Source organism: Caloenas nicobarica, chromosome 3, assembly GCF_036013445.1.
Source record: "Caloenas nicobarica isolate bCalNic1 chromosome 3, bCalNic1.hap1, whole genome shotgun sequence".
Classification (NCBI taxonomy): Eukaryota; Metazoa; Chordata; class Aves; order Columbiformes; family Columbidae; genus Caloenas; species Caloenas nicobarica.
This window is the reverse complement of record NC_088247.1, coordinates 2,108,898-2,132,766: the sequence shown is the minus strand read 5'-3', so window position 1 is coordinate 2,132,766 and position 23,869 is coordinate 2,108,898. Positions and strand designations below refer to the sequence as shown.

Below are 23,869 nucleotides of genomic sequence, written 5' to 3'. Positions count from 1 at the left end.
CGGTTTTAGTTGGATGTTAATGAATCACACGTTGGCAATGTTTTTCCTGACGCGATAAACAATTGTTCTGTTAATCTGTCAGATTAGTGAGCCACAAACTCTGAAATGTTTTACGTGTTTTCTGTTTTGGTTTTGGTTTTTTTGTTTGGTTGGTTTTTTTGACAATGCTTGTTTTGACAGCCATTACAGTCTATCCCGTGAATATCTTGGTCTTTATATATCTTACGCTCTAACAGTTTGAAGGGAATTAATATTTTTGCTTGTAATTCTGAGCCCACTTGGGCTTTTTGCTGGTTTTTCGGTGGGGATTGAAGGCTTGTTGTTGTGGGGTTTTTTTGTTTGTTTCATTTTTTGGGGAGGTTTTGTGCTTTTATTTTTGGTGATGTTTGTGTTGTGGGTTTTTTATTTGTTTTTCCTTGTTTTGTTTGTTTGTTTTGGAGTTTTTTTTGTCAGATTGGACCTCCAAGCTCTAAAGTAGACTCTGGAGCTTTATTTTGATTCAGAACACCTAATAAAGAGCTGAATTCGGTCACCTTTGTGATTTTGCTGTGCAATACTCTTTCGAGTACCAGCATAACATCTCTCCCTTACTCAAGGTGTCCTCTTTCTGGCAACATTTAATATTAATACTGAGATCTTCATCATTTGGGACCATTAAAGAGACCGATATTCCTCTCACACAGTGGCTGTTAATCCTGCCCACATCCCAATTTGGGAATTTTCCAGATTCTCCGCAGTTTCAGATGATTTCAAAAGAAGAAGTTTCCTTCTTCCAGCTGTGAATCTTTTCCCCTCTCTTACACAACCACCATAGTCTGCAGAAGAGATGGTCAAGTGAAATGATTCCTACATGGAAAAGAATATTATCTTTGCTGGTAGTGTTGGAAATTATGTTGATCAATGGTTTTATTTGGTTCCAGATCACCTTGGATTCCTTTATTCTTTCGTTTTACTCTCTCGTAGGTCAATAACTTACCATTTGTCATCAGTAGGTTTTTCTACTCGCTGGAATAATTAGTCTCTGTTAGACATCCAGTGATAAATGGGGGAAAAAGGTTAACAATGAATTTTGTTTCACCATTAGACTTCAATGAAGTTGAGAGTGTGCCGCTTGCTCACAAAGGGAGGGATTTGTGGCATTTTTCATAGACGGTGTTGTACGTTTTCTTGTGAGAACGCAGCTGGATCTTCTCCCAGTCCCTGCAATTTATCTGTACACCCTGGGAATCAAATGAAATAGTACCAACTACCCCAAACTCTCCCTAACGGGAGATCCTCCATTATTGTCAGGGCGAGAGCAAGTGCTCAAATCACCTTTGGTTTATCCCCCAAACCAAGCACAGTTTTCATTGCCTGCTCTGACTTTTCCTTCTGCCCAGGCTTCATTTCCAGATGATGAGAACTGAAGGCTCAGTCTAGTCCAGGATCATCTTCCTCACAAGTACTGTTTAAAAATAAAACCCTTCAAAGCTGCCACAGCCCAGTTCTCTTTTATCCAAAGCAAATCCCAGACTTGTATTGATGTATTTGTGTATTGCTTCATCCATGCATTGCCATAAGGTTGAAGACACCCTCGCTACTGGGATATTTGAGGTTTTTCACCTCCATTTTAATTCTGGTGGTGACGCAGAAACTCACCTGGAGAAATATTAGAAACCGAAGTTACTTGTGACAACTTCACGATTTTAATAGAGGATGATTTTTTTTTTTTTTTTTTGCAGGTATTCAGAAAGAAGCCTGACAAAATGTGTCGGGATAACCATAGAGACCAGACCAGATTACTGCCTGAAGCGACATTTGAGCGACATGTTGTCCTACGGCTGCACGAGGCTGGAGATCGGGGTGCAGAGCGTGTACGAGGACGTGGCCAGGGACACCAACAGGTGAGGAGAAACCCTCAGGGGGAAGCTGAGCGTGGTTGCTTTCTGGAATTCCAGTTTGTTTTGGCAAATAGGTAAAAGCCTGGACATGTTTGTTTAGCCACCCAAAACTAATTCAGTATAAATAATATTGATTTCCAGTTGTGAACTGTGGGTTGTCCTGTGCAGGGACAGGAGTTGGACTCCGTGAACCTTGTGGGTCCCTTCCAACTCAGGACATTCTGTGATTCTATTATTATAATTCTATGATTTGCTTTCTGGAACACTCTTGAGGAGCATGTCTTGGCCTGTTTGCTTGAACATCCATTTAACACTGAATTTTGAAACACTGAGCTCATTTCCTTGCTGCATGGCCACATGTCTGTTAAGAAAAACTAATAAACTGCCCTGGCTTCATGGATTTCTTTGTGATATTGTGTAGAACACGGCTTGAGAAAATTGAGTTATTTCTGATGTTTTATTTTAAACTCTTTCCGGTATTGTACATCACTCTCTTTGTTTTTTTGATTGCTTCATAAATAAATGTGGTTTAGTGAAGCAGAACATGTGCCCAGAGAGAGCTCATAGTTCTTGTCTTAAATAATTCATAATCTATAGGCTTGAGTAGATAGGGTGCAGCATAATCTCTTGGAGGTATTTTACCAGCAAACAGCGCGTTTTCTACACCAGACGCCTTTTTCTGCTGAGAAATAACATTGGCAAGTACAGAGGGTGAGGCACAGCCAGAAACAACACCTGTCAGTAGATTAACCACCGTTGTTCCAGGCACACGGTATCTCTAGAGACCACAAAAATTATTTCAAGAGGCCTGTGATTTATTCCATGTCGCCTTGGACCTGTGGTCAAAAGAACAGTTGTCCTGCATAGGAGAGCACACAATATATTGTTCATCCCACTCCTTACAGACAAAGAAGCCAATCTCTTTTTTTTTTTTTTAATTGCAAGTCTCATCATTCTATTCAGATTTTGAAAGAAACATTTTTTCCTGTTTTTTTTTTCCCTTCTAACACTTGTACAACTTCATTCTTGTTGCACATTCCAGTCACCTACCAAAGATGTTAAATAACCATAATCACACGTAATGACAGAGAGATTATGGTTCAGTAAGCAAAGCACATTTTGGTTAATACCTACCTTAAAGGCAGCAGTGCAAAACTGAAAATGTTGGACATTTTCTTTTAGAGGCTTAAAGAATCCACAATGAGTTTCCTCCTGTGGGTTTAGCTGTAGTTTTGCTGGATGTCACCGCTATGAAATGGTTGGGTTCCAGTTCTCAATAGGCAAGAAAAGCCATTTATTGAGTCGTCCAAGAGTTAAGGGCTAATATTTATAGGTGGTACTTTCCTCCTCTAGATGTCAGAGCTTTCCAAAGGAAAAGATCCGTACTAAGGATGTGTTCCTAGATGTCACTTTTAGGCTCGATGTATTCATACAGATCGCAAATTTAACAATTTCTCTTCACCTTTTACTTCTTTCCACCTCAAATCTTTTAAAGGAGTCTTATCCTAAGGTGGGACTTTAAAACCTCACTTAACTTCGGTCGTCTTCGGTTTTCCTCCTGTTCTCTCCGTCGCATCAGAGCCGGTGCCATAAATGATTCAAAGCTTTTGGCTTGTGCGTTTGCTAACGGACCTTTGCTTTGCTGCTGCTGAATCAGAAGAAGAATGAAGGGGTGTATTACAGCCTTGATTTCACTCAGAAATCATCCTGTATAAAACGATACTTCTAAAGGTTTTTGGCACTTTTCAAAGCTGCTTGCAGAATTCCTAAAAGGTTTTGCCGCAGGCTGGCTGGGAGCAGGGAAAACACAGAGCGTTCGCTCAAATATCTCCCTCCGACTTTTGAGAAGAATGAATTGGAAGACACTTTTAGAGGAGGGTGATTCAAGTTTCTTCTGCAACGACCTCATTTTGCTTCTGTTCTTCTGCTTTGTGGGGGAAGTGTTTTGGCTTCAAACTTTTAATATTTCGCTCATAGCAAAATGTCAGATTACAACCAATTAGGCTAACTGTTTGGAAATTACTTTCTATTATGTTCCATAAGTCATTAGTGAGGTTTTTGAGTGCTTTTGGTGGCTGTGAGGCAGAAAAATATTCAAGAGCAGATCTAGGCATCAAATAATCAAGTTATTGATGCAGCTCAAATTCCACTTCTAATAAGAAAATAATTTTTATTTATGAAGCAAGTCTCCATTTACTCCCCTCAGGCTACTCAAGGTCTTGAGTAATACTGTCCTTGAACAATCTCTGATAACACCGTAATACTTCTGAAAAAAATCGTAAATAAATCTGTAGTCATAAAACTACATGTAGCGATTTAAAAGAGACAGAATCTTCCAGTAGAGAGGAAGAAAATGGTCCTTAAAAGAAGGGAAGTAGCTGTTTGGCTTGGTTACTGTCAGGTCTCGGCAGAAGGTGTGTGTTTGTAGAGGTGCTCAGATGATGTTAATTTTTCATCCAAAGGACCGTGGCGGAGAAGAAGAGTCACTTGCTGAGCTAAGCTATTGGCAAGAAATTAAAGAAAAACCCCAGGGTGCACTGGTGTAATGGGAAGAAAACGGGGACTGGAAAGAAGGCAGGAGATTCTGAGAGGATGGAAATGTCCAGAAATGTCAAGCAGCAGTGGAAGAACCTTCCCAGCTGGGGCAGGGCAAACACTTTGTGGGGAGATGGGTGATGGGGACCTCCTGGTCATGGTTGTGGGGGCAGGAGGCTCCTGAAGGATTGTTCAGTTTTGGGCCCCTCACGCCAAGAAAGGCCTTGAGGTGCTGGAGCGAGTTGAGAGAAGGGAACGGAGCTGGGGAAGGGGCTGGAGCACAAGTGTGATGGGAGCGGCTGAGGGAGCTGGGGGTTCAGCTGGAGAACAGGAGCTGAGGGGAGACCTTCTGATCTCTGACCTGCCTGAAAGGAGCTTGGAGCCAGGGGGGGTCGGGCTCTGCTCCCCAGGAACAAGCGCCAGGACCAGAGGAAACGGCCTCAAGTTGCGCCAGAAGAGGTTGAGGTTGGATGTGGGGAACAATTTCTTCCCCCAAGGGCTGTGGGGCATTGGAACAGGCTGCCCAGGGCAGTGCTGGAGTCACCATCCCTGGAGGGGCTGGACAGACGGACATGAGGTTCTCAGGCACACGGGGTAGTCCCAGAGTTAGGTTATGATTGCACTCTGGATCCTAAGGATCACTTCCAATGAAAAGGATTCTGTGAACCATGGAGGCGGAAGGAGGCAGAAGAGTTTGCTTTCATCCTAATGAGTTATGTGAGGTTCAGCCTTTGCTCCTGCATTCGTTTGTACCCCCTGTCTCACTGAGCTCCAGCAGAGCAAGCCTGGGTTACTTTGGTTTGATATCAGTGGAGAAGAACATGGAATACTTCAAAAATCCCAATCCAGCCTGTGATTTTCTAGGTTTGACACCTCTTGGAAGCTGAGAACAATTGTAAAATCATAGAATAGTTTGGGTGGGAAGGTACCTTCCCAGCTCCCCTAGTGCCCCCCCTGCCATGGGCAGGGACATCTGCACCAGCTCAGGTTGCTCAGAGCCCCGTCCAGCCTGGCCTGGGATGTCTCCAGGGATGCTTCATCCACCACCTCTCTGGCCAACCTGGGCCAGGCTCTCACCACCCTCATTGCTTTAGCAGATGGGTTGGAGTAGATGATCTCCAGAGGTCACTTCCAACCCCAACCGTTCTGTGATTCTGTGATCTGGGTGAAGATGTCCCTGCTCATGGCAGGGCTTGGACTGGAGGAGCTCTGAAGGTCCCTTCCAACCCAAACTGTTCTATGATTCTATGACTTTTAGCCCATATTGTAGTTTAATTTATTAGCAACCATGTTGCAAGACTTGAGTGGTGATAAACTCATAATAGAACTCAGCCCTTCTCACTTCCTAGAGAATAATCTCAATTAAACCTATCAAAATACGTTTTATTTTCTGTGTCATCATGAATCTCTTTTGTCTCTTCCCAGAGGTCACACCGTGAAGGCCGTGTGCGAGTCTTTTCACTTAGCCAAGGACGCGGGGTTCAAAGTGGTGGCGCACATGATGCCTGATCTCCCAAACATGGGCCTGGAAAGGGACATGGACCAGTTCGTTGTGAGTATAGCCTAAAATAACCAGGAATTTCTGTTTTATTCCAGCTTTTCCGTCTAAGGCAGCTTCTCTTTCTTAGCTCAGCTATTAGTTACGATCCAGGCCAGAATTGTTTTTTAAGGACAGATAATTTCAAATTCGTTTTTGAAGGTGGAGGTTGAGAAAGATTTGTTGAACTACTTCATCCAGAAAATTATATCCTTGCCTCATGAAAGCCTGAGTCACTCGGATCTCTGTGGAATATAGCTTTTCCGATATTAACTAGGGCTCTAACTTTTTTCCAAGGTGGTTTTCTTTCCTTGGATTTAGAATAGTACATGATTCAAAGTTAAAACCATGCTATCTCGAAGGTAATTGATTGCAAAGTAGAGTGTATAGGTGTATTATATAGCATCTCTGTTCTTGGCTCAGTGCTATTCAATATCTTTATCAATGATGTGGAAGAAAATATAAAATTATTTCTAGAGAAATTGAAATGAGAAAAGAGCAAATGGTAAACACTAGGGAATAAACCACTTTATCTGGTGGCGTGGTAGATTTTTTTCACTATATATATTTTTTTTAAGTCAAAATTGTTTGTCTTTTTAAAATAGCACAGAAATTGCATTCATGATATAGGAACCACAGGTATATTTCTGTGCAATGTCAGACCAGGTGCTTTCTGGCACTAACAAGCTGTCAATGTGATGGAATATATTGATTAGAAGTACAGGCAGAACGCAGTGGTTTATCTTGATACGCTGCAAACAGGCACGTCTGGAAAGAAGCAATCGAAAACACGGCTGTATGGTACAAAAATGAAATTCTGTAAACAGCGGTAGGTACTTTTTTTAAAGGGTTTTGTGCAGAATTCCTTGAGCTCTTCGTAAACATAATGTCATATACTCAGCAAATATTACGTTCGTGTGACAAAGTGAGAGGCTGGGGCAAAGTGATGTGCGTAAAACTAGAGGTGAAATCCGTGATGGAGCTGAAAGTTAACTCAAAATTCCTGCCCCAGACTCTTGTTGCTCCTGGATTATTTTATAATGCTGAAGGAGATAGTGAATGTCGCATGAGCTGTGGTTTTGTGGAATTACTTGTGATGCAGGATACGGCAAACCCTGAGTCACCTATTCGGTATCTCATGAAGCTGCAGCCGTAGTACTCGGTTCTTTATGGGTCTGTCATTACTAGAAGTAATTTTAGGCTGGAGAGAATTTGTGATGGAAGAACAACGATACTGACTAAAAGATTTAAAGAGAGAACCTTGGGTAAGACCCGGCAAAGAGGAGACAATAATCTAAGGCATTTGCAAGATGTAAAACTGAAGAGGGAGGAATTGTTTAAGACAGAATTACAAGCTTCCATAGAAAGTATTTAGTGATTATTATTCTTTGCTGCTTATTCACGATAAATGACTAAGGGTTGGATCTCCAGTTGCTCCTATTTAATTGCAGGAGATTTAGAGAGACCATTTAAAAGGTAGAACTTCAAGTGATGCTGAAGTGCCTCAGGATTCTGCAGGCCAGCAGGCTCCCGTGCTTGTTAGGAGAAGGGTAATACCATGTTGGTTTTTTTCCATTTATTAATGACAATTTTAGAAATAGAAGAGGCAGAAGGCAAAGTGTTCAGAAAGAGGAGACAAGAATTTGGCTAAAAGGCTGGAATTGTGAGAGGGGGGATTCAAAGAAAACAGGGAAAATAGTTGAGCATAGAAAAGCAAGAGAAAGAGAAAGCAGAAAAGAGAAGGTCGACTGGTTTAGACTGTTTCTGCCAGAGAAGTCTCTTGGCTTTAGGAGCTGGGGAAAAATTTGATGGTGAGCCAGCTCTGGGACACAGCAGGGAGGATTTTGTGTTGTGATGGGGAAGGATGGGAGAAGTGAGGGAAGCCCGAAGAGAATTAGGAAATTTTTCAATTTGGAAAAGGAAAAGTTAAGATAAGATCGGAAATTCTGTGCTGAAGGGCTGGAACTGGCAAAAAAAGCTGGTTGGAGGGCCAGGGAAATGATAAGCAGGGTAATAGGAAAACCAGGTGATAGTTTAAGAGGGGAGATTCAAGAATACAGAGAGGGTGACAAGGGGACCAGCTCAAGTGACAGCCCTGTTGACGAGTTCAGAAATTTGAAGCAGGACTCAGAAATCAAATTAAGATTTGATGCCCATGAACATACAGACGAGGAGTTGGAGGATGAGTAATCAGTGTGGAGGATGAAGCCCTCAAGAAGTAATGTAATTGCTGCAGGAAGGGAAATGGGAGTTGGAGAATCATAGAATAGTTTGGGTGGGAAAGGACCTTCAAAGCCCATCCAGTGCCCCCCCTGCCATGAGCAGGGACATCTGCACCAGCTCAGGTTGCTCAGAGCCCCGTCCAGCCTGGCCTGGGATGTCTCCAGGGATGGTTCATCCACCACCTCTCTGGCCAACCTGGGCCAGGCTCTCACCACCCTCAGTGCAAACAATTTCTTCCTCGTGTCCGGCCTGAATCTCCCCTCCTTTAGTTTAAACCCATCACCCCTTGTCCTATCACAACAGGCCCTGCTCAAAAGTCTGTCCCCATCTTTCTTCTCATCCCCTTTTAAGTCTGGAAGGGCCACACTAAGGTCTCCCCGGAGCTTCTCCTCTCCAGCTGAACCCCCCAGCTCTCCCAGCCTGTCCTCCCAGCAGAGCTGGTCCAGCCTCGGGTCATTTCTGGGGCTCCTCTGGCCCCTCTCCAGCAGCTCCATGTGTGTCCTGTGCTGAGGACAAGAGAGAGATCACATCGACATGGAGAAGAATTATACCTGTGTTGTTTTAAAGAGAAAAAATTATGGGAAAGGAGAGAAGAAGGGGTCAAAAACCCCTGTGTTAGAGGTGCGCAGGGTCCCCACGGCCATCTGAGACCAGAAAACACATGAAAATATATCAACAGAGCTGACGTCCAGCTCAGTGATCTCTGTGTGTTTCTGAAATGAGAGCTGCAGGGAATGAGATGGAGAGGTGCTGGATCACTGGGACACGTTTCCAGGTGGAATGGTGAATGAGACAGCTCTCCTCTTTCTTTTTACCTTCTCTGCCTTTCTCATCCGATCTTAAATGCTTTATAAGTTATTTTTAAAAGATCCTTTGTCTTAAATAGGAAAGAATAGATGGTAAAAACAACCCTCTGGGGTTCTTATCCAGAGCCCTGCACTGGTGAACGTACTAGAAGTATTCAGCAGACAATAATTCCTTCTTTCCGGGGAATTCAGCTAGATACTGCGTTCTCTATTTCCTACGTTAAAATTTTATATCATGGTTTTGAGTTATTAAAACAGCTTATTTATATGCCATGCTGTATAAATGTTAGTCCATGCTGGTAAATATTTAGACACTTCTACTGCGTAAAAATAATATGAGAGCAAAGAGAGAAACCAAGTGGAGACCATCTGTTGTGTTCCTGCAACCGCACTGAGCTGCTCACCAGCAGCAATAATGCTCTTTTATGTGGTATTCTCCTAGTTTCCAAAAAATCATCTTCCTCTGACTTTCTGAGGCAAAGACACCTGCAGCTTGTCCAGGATCCTTAGAGATTTTTAGATTTTGCAGTCAATAGATCTGGAAAAAGTCAGCGGTTTGTTGTGATGCTCACCTCCTTTCGAGCCACCCCGCTTCTTGGACCAGGGAGAGGTAGGACAAAAAGGATCCAGGTGACTTTAGAAGGAGGTCTGAGCACCTCGCCTTCATCACTGGTTGATATATTAAAACCAGGAGCTCCTCCTGGGAAGGTAATAACCTGCTGATTGTGCTGACTGCGTACTAAAAATACTGGGTGCTTCTTCAACTTGAACAGGTAATTATGGTTTCAAGAGTAACGTTGCTTCTGTCCCTTACGACCTATTGATTTTGAAGTGTTTCTTGCTACTTTATCCAGCAGCGAGGATGCCCATCAGTTGCTCTTTTGCAAACATATCGAGGTTTTTAAAGTTGTGTGTAGCAACTGTTTTCCTGGAGAGTTTATTAATATATTGATACGAGTGAGTATATTAGATAGATCTTTCATTATATGTATATATATTTTTTTTTGCAGTAAGTGGCAGGTGTCCGGCCTTTTGCCTGCCTTCGTCTTGAAGATCATTACAGTTAATCTTTTTAAACAGAGTGGATGTACTAGGCCTGTGTCCCACTTATGTTGTGCTTCTCCGCTCCTTCCCCCATCACACCTCTTTTCTTCCCTTCTTATTTTTTTTATTTTTATAGCCTCAGAGGATTTCCTTCCAACTTCAGGTCTTTCCAGCCCATTCCACATCTGGGCAAACGCGGCGGGGAGGGCGCGCGCTCTGCTTCCCCCCACCGCCCGTGCCGTTGCGCCAGGTAGCGTACGTTTACACACACATACCGCTACTTATTGTTAGCAAACGCCGGCGTGAAGATAAGACCGATTCACAGCGCCTCACGTAGCAGGTGGTCGGAGAAAATAATTAGAGTAATAGCTAGAATAAATCAAGGGCTCAGCGGGAATAATGGAATTGTTACCAGAGCAGACACCTCATTCTGCGGAACGCGATAAACGCTCAGCTTGGCTGTTGTGGCACGGGAGAGATGAGGTGACTCCAGGGGTAAATGGTTGGGAGGATTCATGAATCACACTTGCCGACAGGGCTACCAAGCAGAACTTTGGATTTAAGCAAAAACTTTAGGAGGCTGAAGAATTCCCAGGGTGCTGTTACTCATTTCTCGTTCTGTTTCCACAGAGCCACTGAGTGGCAATAGTCTAATCAACAAACTGTATCTGCTCTAGAATAACTCTTACTAAGCTAATAACGTTTATTAATGGAGAATATCTTGCCTTTATTTTGGTTTTACAGTCTTTTCCTAAGCGTGATTTACGGTTGCTGTTCCTCTTGGTCCTCCATGAGGGATGGCTGTAAGCCCATCTCAAACAACTTTAAAGACCCTTCACAGAGAAAATAAATCTGGGGAGCAGGAAAAAATGAAAGGGAACAGGGAAAAGAGCCAGAAAATGAGAAATGTCAAGTGTGGGAAGCGTCATAGCAAGTTGTTGGCAGAATCTTCCAGGTCTGAAGGCACGTGGGAGCTGGTGGATGCTGCCCAGAAACATCAGGTGGACCTTCAGCTGCTGAGAAGCTCTTTTTCCGTGAGGAGATCCATGGGGAGGTCCGGTGGCTTCACTCTGTCCACCTAAAATCTCATATAAATAGAATTAAGAAGGTAAAAGCACAGGCAGGACCATTCAGTGGTCCGTACAGGAGATAAATATCAGACTAAAGAGATTTTGGTCCAATTCGGCAGAGCCGCTCTTATGTTCTTTAAATAAAATGCAGTCATTGAATGACTTTAGTCGGGCGAAAATTCCTTTTCTTACAGTCATGTGTCAAGCTGTGTTTTGGTTTTTTTTCAGAAGGAATTGCAAAATAAGCATTTCCCAGAAATAGACTGATTTTAGTGAAATGCCTGATGAATCTATGATCCAAGTGTAAGTTATGCAGGGGCTACAGCCTCCTTGGTGTGTTGAACACAGGAGAAAAATGATGGTCAAGTAATACAGTGCATAATATGAGTGTATTTGATGTTGTTGTAAAACTTCAAAACTATTGTCTCTCCTTTGGCTGTAAATTAGGAGATCGTTTTCCTGAGGGCTCTCATTTTTATCAAGGAGATAAAACTCGTAATGAAACTAATATATTGCACCTCTATCAGAAGCTTTTAATAACCATAATAAAAGACAGTTAAACTGTTGATCCACATTGATTTTTACTCTTTTGGGAAGACAATTATCTGTGTTTTTAAATGTAGCTCTGAAATGTTTAGTGGGGTAAATGATATTCCTTTCAGTTCCTACTGAACATCTCATTGAATCACTATTACTGGCAGGTAGCCAGAATTACCTCTGAAAACTTATCTCTTTTTTCTTTTGTTCGTGGGCACATTTACAGAAGCAGACGAGTCGGTATTTAATGATCGGTCCTTCAGTTCCTAGAGCTTCTGTCAGCGTCTTAGTAAATGTTAGAGCTAAAAAGCTCTTCGCTTTGGAAACAATTACAGCCTCATGAACTATGGCCAACGCCGCGGTAATTTTTATGTTAATGAGAATCGTGGTAGTAAGGAACAGGCTATTTTTAGAAACTATTTTCACAGACAATTGCACTCATATTTCTGTGGATAAAATAACCAGATAAAGTCCCAGTGTGTGCCCACTTCTGCAGATGGTGGAGTTGTGCACACAAAGCTTCTCTCCCTGTCCGGCGTCTGCGTGGAAATAGATTTAATTTGCTCGCTGGGTGTGTTTGCTGCGGCTCAGGGTATGTTTCCTGTAAAGCAGGTCTGATTTCTCCCTGAATATGTGCGACACAGGAAAAAAAAAATAGAAGTTAAAGATGCTGCCCTTGGTGTGATGATGTGCGGGAGCAGAACAGCTGAATCAGTTGAATAGTCCAGGTAAAACCGGTCCCTTATTTTCTGTGTCACTTGGGCATCCTTGCATAATGTGGGTAGGGGGTCACAATTTAAACCCAAAAATGCAAAGGATGGGGGTTTCAGTACTGCGCGATCTTTGCTACGTTCCATTGTACCGCATAGAAACACTACATGTTGCTGGACCGTTAGTGTGGACATGATAAATTGCAAGGCTGTGTGGACAAATTGCGTTTATTACGGGTCTTGGATTGTTTCCTTTGTCTTTCTGAATTAGTATTTTGTCCGCACATGCGTTCTCCTCCAGCACGCCAGCCGTAAAAGTCACGATAATAATGATCGCTACCTTTACAATAGCCTTTCATTCAGAAAAAGCTTCTGCTAAATATAAAGGTACCGTTGAGATCCTTTTTCCACCTGAACTAAAAGATCATTTCTGCACTTAAGAGTTGCTCTATTTGAGTGGTGGTTTTTCAAGCCAGAATTCAGAAGTTGTTTTCTGGGGCTCTTTCACTAAGGCCTTTGCTGCGGGAGGCAATAATGAGCATATGGCTGGGAACATCCAGCCAAATGGGAAGGAGAATAAAGGGAATAAAGGGACGTGACTTGTACTGAGAGTGCAAGTTTGCCAGATATGTAGGTGTCATTCAATAAAATACGTGTTTTACCACAAACCATCATCAGCAACCCAATGCTTGCTGTCAGGGTGGATAAACCATGATGTCCAAATGAAATCTTTGAGGACTTGGTTGTTGGGGGGGATTTAATTTAAAAAAAATAAAATCAAGCATACTGGAAAAGTGTAACGGTTTTACCATGAACATAATAAATGAGAGAAGCTTTTGCAGGGCTGAGTGGGGTGGGAGAGAGCACGTGGCTGTATTGATGCTCCGTATGGAAAGGTCTGATGAAGGAGGGTTAGATTATCAAAAACATGATACAATTGCTGGTCTGGGTGTTTTTTAGGGTAGAAGACATGCTTTAAAGGGATTTGTGTTGTGAAACTTGTGTACTTAAGACAATGAAAAATGCTATATTTCTTATATCTAGCCCTAGGGACAAGCCAACCCTTCCAGAAACAGAAAGCCCAGAGTTTCTGTGCTTGGTAAAAGTGAAGGTGAAACTTCACAGCAAATGGATTGAGGTATTCTCATGGGTTTCTCCAAAACTGCGTAATAAACGGAGACTCGCGTGAAGCACCTGCAAGACGAAGCAGATGGGGCTGCTCGGTGCAGTGAGCACAATCTGGAGAGATTTGTCTTGGCCTTCGAGTAGATACTGTGTTCAGGAGTCACACGCTCCAAGGTCACGCTGCTATATGGACATTAGTTGTAGCATGGAGGGTGTTGGTCTCTTCAACCAAGCAACAAGCGCCAGGAGCAGAGGAAACGGCCTCAAGTTGCGCCAGGGGAGGCTGAGGTTGGATCTGGGGAACAATTTCTTCCCCAAAGGGCTGTGGGGCATTGGAACAGGCTGCCCAGGGCAGTGCTGGAGTCACCATCCCTGGAGGAGTTTAAAATACACACAGATGAGGTTCTCAGGGACATGGGGTGGTGCCAGGGCTGGGGGAACGGTTGGACTCGATGATCTCGAGGGTCTTTTCCAACCAAAATGATACTATGATTCTTTATATGTACTCATACCATGCATCACAGTTAATATTTTTCCCCATTCTCTGAGTGGTAAACTTGACCTAAAACCATCACGAGTCGGAATCTGCAAACAGATGGTGTTCAGAGCCACTAACAAATAGTATCATACCGTGTTCTGCTAAGTCTGAGGTCACATAATTGAAAGATATTGACGTTAAGTGACTTTAAAATGACGGCGTTGGTGCCACGTGTCCCTGCGTCCCAGGTGACAACTGGTGCTTGACGGTGTGTGTGTTCCCAGGCTGCTCCAAAGGCAGCAAAAAGGCACATTTTAGTCTCTCCTTTTCGGTCAGTAGGCCATTGTCGGTATCAGCGAATGCAGATCCTATCATTACATTCTAATTAGACTAGCATTTACAAGAAAGAGGGGAAAATGCAAATTTCGAGTTAAAACGGAGCCGCATTTTTGAGCCACAAGCTTCTGTTAATGCATATAATTAAGCTACTAAGTGATTGTTCGTTCCCTGCGGAGTTGGAAGTGTCATTCAACGCAGTAGCTTTCAAGTGCTACCCTTATTTGTGGTTATAAATAATACAGCTGGCGGAGATAAGGAATGCTGTAATATGGAGAGTCAAGATAATGTTCATCTTAATGTAGTCAGACCTCAATTTTATAATCTGTTTAATGCAGGGACTATAGTAAAGGAACCAATTCAAGAATCAGGTTGCGTGGCATCTGATTTCTAGTGGGCAGTCATTAAAAACAGGGTTTGGTGACCTTTATTTTTAACAAATCCTGACATTTTAGTAAATTGCTTTAGAAACTGCTGCACTTGTCCTACAGCTGATATCTCCTCCAACAGCTGAACATCTGAAGAGCAAGAAGGTTAAAGATGGCAACTGAATGCTTGGTCCGTAAAATGTTCAAGTGGGATCCCATAAAGTAATCTTTTTCTCTTTTGGGATAACTGCAGCTTTTGGGTGTCATCAGAACATGTTTCTAATTTGCTCTGTACTTTAAGTGGTCAGTAAAATCAGATTAAAACTGCAAGGTGTAATCTTTTAATAGTGGCTATTACCGAACTTGAAAATGGGACCAAACCGCTGCATGGTCTCATCATGATCCCAAATCATTTGACCTTTCTGTTGCAACTCTGAACAGACACATGAGCGACTAACGGGTTTTCTATTTAAAAAGCTTATTGCAAACGCACGTGAAAGTGAAATGTTTGAGTTCAGGACTTCATCTCCTGATTCCATCTCCTCTGATATTCTGATAGCTCACGTGGTGTTACGTTGACTTTTGGTTATCAATAAATACCTGTTTTCTTGGACAGTAATAGCAATGTCATGCAATTTTTAAGACTCAGAAGCAATTGATGGGAGTTGGACAGAAGGATTCCCTCGTGCGCTTCGATACGTCTGCCTTGACGGAAAAATCAGTGGCTTCTTGGCATCTAAATGACTAATTTTACACCCATTGGGCCTCGATTATTCATAGTGGCCGTGAATTTATGAGGTGGTGGATGAATGGATCCTATAGATGCCATTAGGTTTAATAACAGGGAACTTCTACAACAAAGGCATATGCTACTAAAATCAATTACCGTTCTCATAAAACATGTTAGTGGCAAACTTGTATAACCTTGTAGACTGAGCATGTGTTGACGGGCTCTTATTAAGATTCATTGTTTGTAATTCACAGAGCAGCTGTTCCTACACACTAAAGTATGTTTAATGGAGCTCAGGTGAGGCAAAAAAAAAAGTGAATTCCAGGATTCTCTGGTTACTCATTATATTATTTACTGTGAAAATGTACTCAACTTTTCTCCAATACCACATAAATTGGGCAAGGTTATGGGAAACATTATTTTAGGGTATAAAAAGGTCCGTATTTATGAACCTCCAGATCGTTTAAGTTTCGGCTGATCTGAATTGATTTTTCTTTTTTTAATTACAATTAAGCCACTACAGTAACCTTTCATGTCCTGTCCATCATCTGCACACAAAAATTTAAAATTTTGCTCAAGCATCCATCATTATTATACAAGACGTGCTAAATGCTTGTTGATTTAGTCTTTAGCTAGAGGGGAGAAAACTTCAAGTTCAAAGAAAATTGGTTTAGTAGCTTTGAGGTTGTACGTGCTTCCATTTGGAATATTCATGTATTCACTGCACCGCGTCCTCAAGTGATTCAAAAAAGCCTGGAAATACGTCAGGATCCTTTTTCTCTAGGTCATCTTTGACCTCTAACTTCGCAGTGCATTAGCAGACCTGGATTTAAGCCTTGAGTAAGTTCTTAGTAAAGCTGATGTAAAACCTCCTGTTGACTCCAGTGACGCTATGGATGGTGGTCTCTGGAACAAATATTGTTTTAGGGATTGGATTTGTTTTGGCAGCAAACTGTTCGGAATGTTTTTATCAGTCAAAGACACCTTTTAAGGTGTCTAATTAAAAAAAAAAAAAACGGCTACAATTCCCACTGAAGCTTGGCATGTGTTAGCATATTATAGTTCCTTTGTTTCATGAGAGACTTAATCAAATCTTTGTAAATGGGAAAAGGTTAAGCCTTTAAATATTGGGATTTACCGGAACTATTTAAAGTTTACCACTGGAAAAAGGGGTTCGGGGAAAAAAAGGAGGCAGAGCTTCATTGTATTGTTTGAAATTAAGTATTTTTAAAGTAATTAAACTCGAGGAGTATTTCGAGAAATAGTTTAAGAAATAAAGAAGAAAATGTATTGATATTTTTTTTCTTTTTTTAATGCCAGCATTGCCAAAATATGAAGCAGCATTATCAGCTAGCTTAAAATATTGACGTAAAATGTGCGATGTGTATGAAGTGGCAAAACTAAGGATGTGATTAGAAACCGTAGCTTTTGACCTTGCCTTTGCTGGACGGCTTTAACCTCAGGGCCGTGTCCACGGCCGCCTTTGATCTGCAATGCAAATCAGGGGATGTTTCAGCATTCTGACTGGTGAATCATACATGCTTTTGCATTCGGTATCGTTGCGAATACTAATATATAACCGTATTGGAAGCCTTCTTTCCTTACTGGCATGGTTTATTTACCTTCCGATATCTCACTGGGGAAGCATCATTGCTTCCTTACCGTAATGTCTTTCTCTTCCTCGGTGCCGCTTGCCCATCGAGCTCCTCATGTCAGAACAATCGCCTCTTACACAATTTTCTTATTCCTTCTTTCACAGTCGCTTTGTTTTACGTTAGAGCTCCTCTAGCCACCCACAAAAGATGGAATTCTGTCCTTTTGGGATTGTTCCAGGACAACGGGATTCTGAATTATTTTTGTCACCCTCCGCTACTGTCTGACTTTGGATTACACACCTGCTTCAGCTGGCTGGTTTGGAAATGAGTCCAGTGATTTATTTTTTTGTCCCACTTTTTGCATCTTGAGCATCAGCTGCACACGAGGGCCAGCGCAGAGGTGGTCGGCCAAGGGCAGAGCGTGTCTGCTGGATCTGACAGCCGCCAGCGACAGGACTGACCTGTAACGTCAAACTGAACCCTCGGAGCAGAGCGGAGGACGCGCGCATCCAAGAGATGCATTAAGCAGACATGTCACGGGGGGCAGATCCTGTTTCCGACCTTACTTTCATAGAGTCATAGAATTAGAGAATCATTTTGGTTGGAAAAGACCCTCGAGATCATCGAGTCCAACCGTTCCCCCAGCCCTGGCACTGCCCCATGTCCCTGAGAACCTCATCCCCGTCTGTCCAACCCCTCCAGGGATGGTGACTCCAGCACTGCCCTGGGCAGCCTGTTCCAATGCCCCACAGCCCTTGGGGGAAGAAATTGTTCCCCACATCCAACCTCAACCTCCCCTGGCGCAACTTGAGGCCGTTTCCTCTGGTCCTGGCGCTTGTTCCTGGGGAGCAGCGCCCGACCCCCCCTGGCTCCAAGCTCCTTTCAGGCAGGTCAGAGATCAGAAGGTCTCCCCTCAGCTCCTGTTCTCCAGCTGAACCCCCAGCTCCCTCAGCCGCTCCCATCACACTTGTGCTCCAGCCCCTTCCCCAGCTCCGTTCCCTTCTCTCAACTCGCTCCAGCACCTCAAGGCCTTTCTTGGCGTGAGGGGCCCAGAACTGCCCCAGGGTTGGAGGTTTGGCCTCCCCATTCCCAGCACAGGATGGTCGCTGCCCTGGGCCTGCTGGCCACACCAGTGCTGGTCCCAGCCAGGATGCTGGTGGCCTCTTGGCCACCTGGGCACACTCTGGCTCATGTTCAGCCGCTGTCACCAACACCCCCAGGTCCTTTTCCACCGGACACTTTCAGCCGCTCTTCCCTGAGCCTGGAGCGTTCATGGGGTTGTTGTGACCCAAGTGCAGGACCCAGCACTTGGCCTTGTTGAACCTCAGACTTGGCCTCAGCCCATCGATCCAGCCGGTCCAGATCTTACTGGCAGCTGGACTCAATGATCCTTCTGGTTCCCTTCCAGCTTGAGATATTCTGTGATTCATTGGTGATGCTCAATAGACCATTCCATAAGTCAGCCCAGTGCTGACACAAAAGAAAAGCTCTCCCCTCAAAATGCACGTTGGTTTCTCTCGCATTAGTGATGTGAGTCATTCTGGTCAAGGGTCTGTCAGGAACCTGAGCTGGCACAAGGTTGGGAGCAGGACGACGTGGCTGGAATCGTGGGCAGGGCAGGGAACCATCACATCTGCTGCCTTGGAGCTGCAGCGCAAACCAGCCCAGGGTCCCTCCAGATAAGTCATTTATGTCCTGTCCTCAGAGGTGATGATGATTTCAGTATTTCATAGAGCTGGCAAGACATATAGTTTTTTCATCTCATGTTGACCATGGGAGGTTCGTGACAAACAGTAGTGTTTTTGGAGGGCATAAACAGTCCTGGGGAAAGGAGGAGACCCACCTTACATCTACACACGCTGCAGAGCGAGCACCTTGACACTGGGGTTGAGAGTCGTCTGTCTTGATCTACTTTTGCCCAATTCAACAGCATGTCGGGCATTGGACCAGGCTGCCCAGGGCAGTGCTGGAGTCACCATCCCTGGAGGGGTTGGACAGACGGACATGAGGTTCTCAGGGACATGGGGCAGTGCCAGGGGTGGGTTAACAGTTGAACTTGATGATCTTGAGGGTCTTTTCCAAGTTCAACAGTTCTATGGTGGTAACTCCCTTGTAAACCATTTACTTCACAGACAGCACAGCTTAATGGGCTGCAGGGTTTGTTACCCGTCTGGGATGGTTGATCTTGTGTCTTGGATCCTCTTTGAGGAGGACTGAATCAATTATCTCTCCTGGAGGCTGAGGATGGAGAACGTGGATCTCACTTTCTGCATGAAACAAATTGTTTAGCAACTCCATAAGGAGGTGAGGGCAACGAGGCTGTGCCTGGATGGGGTTCTCTCATCCCCAGCAGCTTTTGGCACAACCGTTTTGCAAAGCTGCAGGTAATTCAAGTCAGCAAATCAAGTTAAAGCAAACCTGCAAAATTTAAAACCAATACCTCCCCCTTGTGATGGTTTTTTTTTGTTTTTTCTTTTGGGGTCCATCTGGGACTTACTGCACCTTAAGCCAGCAGTGCTGCTGGGATGATGATGGCTGAAGCTTCATTAGGCCATGAACACAGGATTTAACAGTTAATTTGGCAGCAGCCGTTTGGGCTTGGGGGTGTTCAGCCTGGAGAAGAGAAGCTCCGAGGAGGCCTTAGTGCAGCCTTTCTGGACTTAAAATGGACTGAGAAGAAAGATGGGGACAGACTTTTGAGCAGAGCCTGTTGCGACAGGACAAGGAGTGATGGTTTTAAACTAAAGGAGGGAGATTCAGGCCAGACATGAGGCAGAAATTGTTTGTGCTGAGGGTGGTGAGAGCCTGGCCCAGGTTGGCCAGAGAGGTGGTGGATGAAGCATCCCTGGAGACATCCCAGGCCAGGCTGGACGGGGCTCTGAGCAACCTGAGCTGGTGCAGATGTCCCTGCTCGTGGCAGGGGGGCACTGGGGGAGCTGTAATGGTCCCTTCCCACCCAAACTATTCTATGACTTCATCCATGATCCAGATCTTGTTTTGTCTCTTAAACCGATTCAGTCATCCCTGTCTCGCTCTTTGTGAGGATGTGTATAAATGAGTCAGGAGGCTGGTCTGCCGGGAAAAGACATATATATATATATATATATATATATATATATATTTTTACTGTTTTATTTTCTCAGCTGGATTAGCTCGGTGGGATGGCCCAGGAGTTCGGGCACCCAGGCTTGGGCAGGGAGTCTGCCCGATACAGCCTGCCATGGTCCTGCCGTTCCCCTGGCCTTGCTCACCTCCTCCCATTCTCGAGCTGCACCTGGCACACATTCCAGTCTGTGCAGATCCGTTCTGGTCTGCTTAAGCTAGCAGGAAACCGTTTGCTGCTTTTTATCCTGCTGGAGAAGGGGTTTGTGAAGCACGGGGAGCCGACAGAGCTGCTTAGAGCTGCCCAGGTGGGGAGGTCCATTAACTCAGCTTAACAAACTTGTAGTTTTTTATTTACTATGAGAATACCACGCTGGAGAGTGATCAAGTGGTGGTTTTCAAGTGTGCAACAGTCTAATCCAGTATTAGATCTGGCCCATAGATGCAGGGTTTTATATAGATATTATATATATATACAGATATATAAATAAATATAATGAGGACCATGTCATCGCATCAGTCATTTTAATGGTTGCGTGGTTCAAGGTGCCTTGCCTGATTTTTGATTTTTTGTAAGCGATTTTATTTTAAGTGTCATGACTGAAATTTGATCTGCAAAAACCAGCCAATGTGATTGTTGTTTAGGGCAGAGTGCTGCTCAATTTGCAGTACTGTGCTGGGATTTAGTCATAGGAGTTAGCAGGAGATACACTTTGTCCTCCTGTTCTCCGGGATTGTTCAGAACATCATTGTGGAATAAATCTGTTTTTCTTCATTGCTATTCAAATGATGTGTCCCAGACACATTGATTAATCTCTAAATGTGGTCTGCTGAGATCGAAGATAAGTACACTCATTTCTATTGTTCTAATTCCGAGCAGAGTCTGTTACAATAAATGGTGCAGTATCTATTGAATTCGTGCTGAAAAGTAGAAGTAACACACAGATTTGACTTGTAGCGTTGTCACGTGGATTTTTTTCTTCAGTGGTGCCTCCTTAAATCTAGAATGTGCTCTTTTATTTCAAAAGGAATGTTGTAAACTGAAAAATGCTGGCAACTCAATGTAAGCCAGTAATTCTTAAAACGTATTTACAATTGTCTTTTACGAAATCAGCCTTAAAATTAGTTTTGTTGAAGCCCCAGGAAATGTAGTTTGGTTTTGCCCTGACTTGCATGTTTTGTTCCGCTTCTGCAGGAGTTTTTTGAGAATCCTGCTTTTCGCCCGGACGGCATGAAGCTCTATCCGACGCTGGTGATCCGCGGCACCGGTCTGTACGAGCTCTGGAAGACTGGAAGATACAAGAGCTACCCCCCCAGCACTCTTGTGGATCTGGTGGCCAGAATCCTGGCCCTTGTCCCACCGTGGACACGCGTGTACCGTGTTCAGAGGTAATTCCCTGCTGTGGGCCTTGTGCCTTGATTTATTGCACTTGGAGGGGTTCTTACTTTAATTGCAGCGAGATCTGACTCAGCCTTTTATGATTTTACAGTCTTAATCGTTAATGCACTAAATATTTTTTAAAATTACTTCCTACCTATTCAGAATGGGAAAGGCCATGTAGAATGAGAAGCTATTTAAACTGAACCGCCTCTCTAATGCCCCCAGAAATGTCAAGATTTCTGGAGGCTCCGCTTTCGCTAGGGCTGCAGCACGTGTTGTACTTTAATGATATTGATAGATAATTGCCTCTTGGCTGTGGGGGAAGTTTCCTACATTTATTGCAGGAGCTTCAAGGTGTGTAATATTTTTTTGGCTGTGGAGACTTCCTTTCTTTCCCCCTGGGTGTTGCAGGGTTTTCATAAATGTACTACGGTTTTGCCATTATTTCCATCACTCACCTCCCAGAACAATAGATAATACTTCCATTTAGCACTGTATCTTCAGTGTGGGGTCTTCCTTGGATTATTTTTCTGCTGTTATCTCCTCCATCTGTCTGATATTAGGGAGGGAGGCTATAGCATCCTCGCCTATTTTTACGTGTGCAGACAATACTGGGTTGGCTTCCAGCTACACGAGCTGGAAACGGTGGAAACTGGCTCTCCAAAGTGTGCAGAACTGGGGAGCCTCGTGCATTAGACCTCACCTGCCTGGACTTCTCTAAGGCATTTGGTTAAAGATATAAGGAAGAAAATCATCATGAGTGTGGTGAGACACTGGAACGGGTTGTCCAGAGAAGCTGCGGATGCCCCATCCCTGGAAGTGTTCAAGGACAGGTTGGATGGGGCTCTGAGCAACCTGTCTAGTGGAAGATGTCCCTGCCCATGGTGGATTGGAACTAGATGGTCTTCAAGGTCCCTTCCTTCCCAAACCATTTGATGATTTTATGCTATATCAGAAATACGACGGAGCAGGGATAAGCAGAGAAAGATGGTAGAGAAGAAAGTGGCTGAAGGCAAGAAACACTGAGTAGCTTTGACAAAGAAAGTACGCACTCGGGGTTATTAGTAGAGTTTCTCAAACATCCATTGAAAAACTGATTTTCCTCAAAATTCTATTTATTTACAATGACACAAAAAGTACTAAGGCACTGAGGAAATCTTGCAGGGCTGGGAAACATCGCTGGAAAAGAGAGGAGGTGCAAGCAGGACCCGGTGGTGGCGAAGCTGGAGTGATAGAGATGGGATGAGATACAGTTCAGGGAAGCTTGAGGTCAAACTCAGAGGAGGTTTTGCTGCAAACCATGAGGTCACCCTGTTAGAAGAGCAGAGGAGCAAAGTTCTTCATGTCTTGGTCTCTAATATAAGTAAGTCAGGGATGTGAAGCTGTGAAAAGTATTTTTTTCAGGATAACTCTTCTGAGAGATGAAAGTATTAATGCAGCAGCCAGACAAAGGTTTTGGTAAGAGCTTGTCTGGAATAATATCTGTTTTTCAGGAAATGAATGGTGGAAATATGCACAGAGGAGCATCAGGAGAGGTTTAAATTGGATATTAGGAAAGATTTCTTCCTGGAAAGGGCTGTGGGGCATTGGAACAGGCTGCCCAGGGCAGTACTGGAGTCACCATCGCTGGAGGGGTTGGACAGACGGAGATGAGGTTCTCAGGGACATGGGGCAGTGCCAGGGCTGGGGGAATGGTTGGAATTGGTGGTCTCGAGGGTCTTTTCCAACCAAATGATTCTGTGATTCTGCTGTAGATGCAACGGCCCGTTTGTTCATGATGCTATCGCCATAGCATCGCATCTAAACCCAACAGGTTTATTCTTAGAGGATGGCATGACTTTTTAGCCTAGTAGGTCTTCTCCTAAGGAACGCCGGCCTGGAAAAGTCTTTCCTTGGAGTGCTGATTTGCCTAAGCTCACTAGGATTTCTCCTGTCACCAGCAGCCTCCGTCCAGCTGTCATCTGCTCCTCAGTTATTATGTTCCAGTGCAAAAGCTGTTTTCTTACTGACTGGCTCATCTTATCTGAAACTCGTTCGTGGTGATTACAGATTTTTACACCTCCAGTGCAAAGTCCAAAAGCTATTACTTTGATCTAAATTGCTTTCAGGGCTATCGTGTGACTCCATAACAGAGTAATGAACTAAACCAGATTTCTAGAGACGTTTGTGGCCAGTTCCCAACTCTGCTTCATTGAGGACAGCGGCTTTTTTCCCTTTCTCCATTGCTGCCCCGGGCCCTTCCCATCTCCCTCCAGCCTGTTGCCACGAGCCCTCCATCCTTCACATTTTGCATTTCAGGCTTTATTTCCACAATCCTTTCAGATTTGACTTGTCCGGAGCTCTCTGCTCACTGACTGCCTGTTCAATATGTGCATTTTCTAGCAAACACCACCAGAAAAAGGCTGAGTTATA

At 43.9% G+C, this 23,869-nt stretch overlaps 1 protein-coding gene across 1 annotated transcript in view; it reads left to right on the top strand.

The window, feature by feature from the left end:
- ELP3 (elongator acetyltransferase complex subunit 3) overlaps positions 1 to 23,869 on the top strand; it is a 95,734-nt gene that overhangs the window by 34,486 nt on the left and 37,379 nt on the right. Inside the window, exons 8-10 of the mRNA XM_065631645.1 lie at positions 1,722 to 1,883; positions 5,841 to 5,967; positions 21,272 to 21,465. Of these exons, the coding sequence (XP_065487717.1) occupies positions 1,722 to 1,883; positions 5,841 to 5,967; positions 21,272 to 21,465 (483 nt within the window). The remainder of the gene's footprint in view (positions 1 to 1,721; positions 1,884 to 5,840; positions 5,968 to 21,271; positions 21,466 to 23,869) is intronic.